The 5,309-nt window shown below is 51.5% G+C and overlaps 1 protein-coding gene across 16 annotated transcripts in view; it reads left to right on the top strand.

The window, feature by feature from the left end:
* Nucleotides 1–1,925: 1,925 nt before the first annotated feature.
* Nucleotides 1,926–5,309, top strand: part of SRRM1 (serine and arginine repetitive matrix 1) — a 32,173-nt gene continuing 28,789 nt past the window's right edge. For 10 of the 16 annotated variants that reach the window (XM_041766222.1, XM_041766216.1, XM_041766215.1 and 7 more), the window contains exon 1: nucleotides 2,774–2,924. In XM_041766222.1, the coding sequence (XP_041622156.1) occupies nucleotides 2,904–2,924 (21 nt within the window). In that variant the 5' untranslated portion in view covers nucleotides 2,774–2,903. Of the gene's footprint in view, nucleotides 2,421–2,773; nucleotides 2,925–2,963; nucleotides 3,332–5,309 lie in introns of those variants that run through there. The other 6 variants (XM_041766208.1, XM_041766206.1, XM_041766205.1 and 3 more) reach the window with 4 other exon arrangements.

Raw genomic sequence — 5,309 nt, 5'->3', positions numbered from 1 at the left:
CCTGAGTGGCTCAATCAGTTAAGTGTCTGACTTCAGCTCAGGCCATGATCTTAGGGTCCTGGGATGGAGCCCTAAGTCCAATTCCACGCTCAGCAGGGAGTCTGCTTCTCTTTCTCCCTCTGCTTCTTCCCCTGCTTGTGCTCTCTGGCTCAAACAAATCAAACCTTAAAAAAAGAAGAAAGAAAAGAAAAGAAAAAAGAAAAGAAAAGAAAAAAGAAAAGAAAAGAAAGAAAAGAAAAGAAAAGAAAAGAAAAGAAAAGAAAAGAAAAGAAAAGAAAAGAAAAGAAAAGAAAAGAAAATCACTTTCAATATAGGGTAGAGACATCAACCCTGAAGGGAGGGGAAATGGTTACTAGGTTGTTGCTGCGATGACCCAGAGAGTAATCCAAATTAAAAAGAGGCAATAGGGCTAGAAGGAAGGCAACAGAAATGAAAAGGCAAGATCTAGTTACAGTAGAGTATGAAAAAGAGAATGATGATGGGGAGAAAGGTAGACTCATTCACTGAGAATGGGAAAACAAAGTTGAGGCAAGTAAAAGAAGATGAATTCAGTTTGGGACATGTTGAGCGTGAGGTGTTTACAGGACATCCCAAGTTCAATGTAATAAGAAGTTGCATATATAGGTGGGGCAAAAGTATGTATGAGATAAATTGATTTAGCAGATGAAATGGTCATTGAAGCCAAGAGAGGACAGAGAAGTCATCTTTGTTGAGTGAGAAGTAAAAAGGGTCAATGGCAGAACCGCAAGGAAAATCAACATTTATGGGATTTGCAGCAAAAAAGAGTAAAGAAAAGATAAACAACACAATGATCAGAACCAGTGAGAATAGTCAGTGAGATGTGGGACATTGTGATTTCATAATTCCATCTGGTCTGTTCTGTGGAAGCCAGTCACCTTCCCATCTTTGATTCTCTTACAAAGCTGTTGTTCATTTAACAAATTTTATCGAGCCTCTTGGCACGTTTTTTTTTTTTTTTTTTTAAGATTTTTAAAATTTATTCATGAGAAACACAGAGAAGAGAGAGGCAGGGACACAGAGGGAGAAGCAGGCTCCATGCAGGGAGCCCATGCCCAGGAGTCCGGGATCACGTCCAGGGCTAAAGGCAGATGCTCAGGCAGCTGGGCAGCTGGGCCACCCAGGTGTCCCTCTTGACACGGTTCTTGATGCTAGGGACAATGAGCAAAAAAGACAAATGCCCTGACTTTAAGGAGTTTACCTTCTAGTGTGGTGAACGGATAAGAAACAAACATTTTAAAAAGGTAAAGAAATATAAGGTGGTAAATGCTATGGGAAAAAAAGTACATTAAGAAGCATCGGGAGCATAGAGGGTGTGTAAGCAGTTTCCAGGGGGGATAACCTCCTTGACTAGGTGATACTTGAGCAAAACCTTGAAATTTGCCAAGTAGGTATCTGGGGGTAGAGCATTTTAGGCAGAAGTTACAACCAATGCAGGGTCTTGAGACAAGAGCAAGCTTAGGAAGTCCAAGAGGTGAGCAATGTCAGGGTACTAGGGAGGAATTCAAAGAAGAAATCGGGGGACATCAGGTAGGATTTCAGCCTGTTCTGAGGAAAATGAGGGACTTTGGGAAAGTTCTGCGCTTCAGACTGACGTGTCTAAGGTTTCCTAAAAGGGTCACTCTGCTCCACTTAGAAGAGATGCCGAGTGGCAAGGGTAGAAGCAGAAACCGAGGCAGAAGGTGCCGGCGCCCTGAGCCAGGACTGCAGCTGACTGGGTTTCCTGAGAGCCTGGAAGCGGGCTGAAGGCGAAAGAAAAGTCGAGAACACCGCCGAGGCTCGCGTCCTAAACAAAGGAGAGCTGCGGCCGCGGACGGAGGCAGGAGACTCCGGGGGGAGCGAGGGGCGGGTGGGTTTTCCGGGGTGTGTGGGGAGGGAGGGAGGGAGGGGGTGGGGAGCTCAGTCCCGGGCCACGAGCCGTCCGTGAGGCGTATCCAAGCGGAAATGTCAGGCAGGAAGCTGCCGGGACGGGCTCAGGGACGGGGACACGCGCCTGAGCCGGAGGCCCCAGCCGTCGTCAGCACGGAAGCGGCCTTCGAGGCACCCACAGCCCGGAGCGGCCAGCGCCGCCGCCGCCGCCGCGGAGCAGGGAAGGGGGAGGGAGCGGCCGTGCGTGCGCGTCCGGGAGGGAACTTGAGGAGACCCGGCCAGAGGGGCCCGCGCCGGCGGGTGCCGGGCTCTCCCGCCCGCTTCCCGCCCAAACGGGCGAGCCGCGTGAAGACGGCGGCGGGGGCGAGCGAGAACCGGCTCTTCACCCGTTACCACACAGCTCGACTGCTTTAGAGTCGATCTTAGTCGCTGGTAAACGCGTGAAAGCGACACAACCACAACTTCCACGGTGACACGACAGGCCGGCAGGCCTCGCTCCAGCGCGCGGGCCGCGTCGCCCGCGTCACTCTGAGGTAACAGCCTTCCTCTTCCATCGCTCCCTGGAACGCGCGCGCACACACACACACACACACACACACACACACACACACACACCCCTCCCCCCAGGGCGGGAGGCCTCCTCCACTACGGGTCGAAGGATGGGTCAAGTCACGCTGAGCGAACAAGGCGGATCCAGCGCCACAAAAGGATTCGCAGGGCGGGGCGACCCGACGGCTCCCTCTCTTGTCTTCATTGGCTGCGATCGCGAGACTCTCCTCCCGGACTGGCTGCTGGGGAGCCTCGGAGACGGCGGCGGCCCCTCCCCCGGGCGCGCGTGCGCACGCGTGGCGGGGGGCTCGGCGCACTGAGCAGGCGCGGCCTCGTGTCGGCTGGAGGGGCGGGTGGAGCGGCGCGCGCTGCGTCCCGGCGCTCGGCTTTCCCTGCCGGTCCCGCCCTCCGTCGCGGCGGCGCGGTGTATCTTGGGATAGGGAGCGATCTCCGAGCGAGGCAGCAAGATGGACGCGGGATTCTTCCGCGTAAGTAGAAGCGCGGGGATCTGCGGTGAGGCGAGGGGCTCCTCGAGAAGGCCCGGTAAGGGGCCTAAACTCGGGTCGGCCGTGGCCAGCGAGGGAGGCTTCGAGGATCCTGATGATCTTCCGCGCCGGCGGACGCTCCCCCCTGCCCTGCGGCGGAGAGACCGGTGCGCCCCTGCGCAGTCTCCTCCTCCGGGATCGTCCCCCCTACGCGGCAGCGACGGTCGCCGGAAAATGGCGGCGGGAATGGGCCGGAGCGGTACCTCGCCGCCCGCCTGCCTGGTGGGGCCTGCAGGCCGGGCCGCGCGCGCCGCCGGGTCCTGGGGCCTAGTCGGGCCGCGAGGAGGAAGTCCCTGGGGGGAGGCCGGAGGGAAGCCCTGAGGTGACTGGCGGCGGGAGGATTCTGGAGAGTACGGTTTGGGGGTACCGCCCCGGGGGAGCGTGTTAGGGCAGGAAACGGCGTTCAGCGGCTTCTCTCTCTCTCTCTCTCTCTCTCTCTCTAGAGAGCGAGCGGCGCCGACCCTCCCCCCCCCCCGTCCTCCCTCCTGGTCCTGTCTTCGCGGAGGCGCGGGGTCAGAGTTCGCGGGAACTCCCGCCCAATTTGATATTCCTTTAGGGAGGGGAACTCCGATAATAGGTAGTTGGAACGTTTGAATCTGAGACTCTCTAAGGGCAGCGGGTGCAACAAAAAGTGTGCACGTGTATGGAGGCAGGGGCGCGGGGGTGGGGGAGGAACCTCGCTCCTTCTCGCACACCGCCCCCCCCAACCCCCCCGTTTGTTTGAACTCTCCTGAAGTCCGCTGGAGAAAACGGGGGCCCCTCTACCTAGGTTCTCCCGGGGCCGCGCGCCCAACACCTGCAGGCGGGGGAGCGATCTCGTCGAAGTTGGTGCTCGGGGCCCAGACTTTTTACCAGGCTGGTAGTGCTGGAGCCTGTTAGTCCCAAATTCCACTCCGGTAGGAAACGCGTACCTAGAAGAGGTGTAGATGGGTGGGAAGTGACACTCCTGGGACTAGTTTGCACATGCTTTTAGTGCAGGACGACCGTATTAGAGACCACTGGGTTTTGGTCGAAATCTGTATGTGATGTACGTTGGCTCTTTCCACTCCCTGGAGCGTATAATGCGCGGTTTGCGTGTTTTAAAAGGAAAAGGTTGGAAGAAGGGAAGACCGAGACTTCAAAGAACACAACTCTTGGCACTTTAAAGCCGACACTGAAATTCTTCAATTGGCTTTAAATGTGCCTACTAGTTTTTCGTCAAAAGTTGCGGTATTATTCCAAGCACTTACCTAAAAGAGGCAGTTATTTGTTTTACGTTGTGCAAACAATACTGTAGTTATTTCTGTGATGATAGTTTGGGTTGAGAGCTTAATATTAACATTTCCATGCTGTTGATGAACTCTGTTTTCTAATTACCATCAAAGTATTTTGAAGTAGTCAATATTCTTGTAATCCAAATGTAGTATTTTGTGGACACAAAAGCCTATTCTTTTGTTTTTTGTTGTTGTTGTTGTTGTTACTTCCAAGGGAAAGGAGTTCCAAGAGAAAAAGAACAACGTGGTTGATAAATTTTAAAATGAATTTTTGCTTTGGTGTTAGTAAAAATCTAAAAGAAAAGGGTGTGGGTTTTTATATACTACCTTAGAGGAGTTGACTGGATTTAAACTGCGTTAAAAGAATTTAGGGCAGTTAGGTTTTTTAGTGCACTGCCAGCCAGATAGTAAACTGAATTTTTCAGTTCAAATAGAAATGATTGCTTTCATTTGCTGAACAACCACCACATGCCAATTACTTTACATACAGTATTTTGGAGATACACAGCCCTTGCAAAGTGGATTTTAGCAAATAAAGAAACATTCTCAAAGAGGTTAAGGAACTTCTTTGAGTCATGTGGCTTAAGCAGTGGCAGAATTGGGGTTCTAATCCAGGTTCTTTAGATTCCTAAACAGAATTTTCTTGATCATTTTTCAGGGAACAGTGGCCAGCTTAGTGAACCAATCAGTAGATTTCAGGTCATACAGCCAGTTACTTTGATTATGTTGTTCAGTTGGAATGACAAAATGCAGCCTAATTAGTGATCACTTAATCGTCTCAGGTAGTATTTGTAAGCTCTCATTTTTCCAAAGTCAGTGCTGAAATTGAGTTAATTAAAGTAAATCCGTATTTTTCCTGCATTCCAAGTTTTTAAAGTTGTGAATAGAGTCCTAGGGTGGTGTTTTTCCTTTTTTGCCCTGCTTATATACGCATTGCCACAGTAATTTTGCAAGCATGCTACTGGTTGTCACAAGAGGATGAAATTTAATGGTCTTGTTTGGAATTATGTATTTAAGTATGGTAAATATTTCAATGTGTTCTCATTTATAAAAAACCTTAATCGTCTTAACATAG

This window comes from Vulpes lagopus, chromosome 8, assembly GCF_018345385.1.
Source record: "Vulpes lagopus strain Blue_001 chromosome 8, ASM1834538v1, whole genome shotgun sequence".
NCBI classification, from domain to species: Eukaryota; Metazoa; Chordata; class Mammalia; order Carnivora; family Canidae; genus Vulpes; species Vulpes lagopus.
Note: the sequence above shows the minus strand (reverse complement) of the source record. Positions and strands in the feature narration are given on the sequence as shown.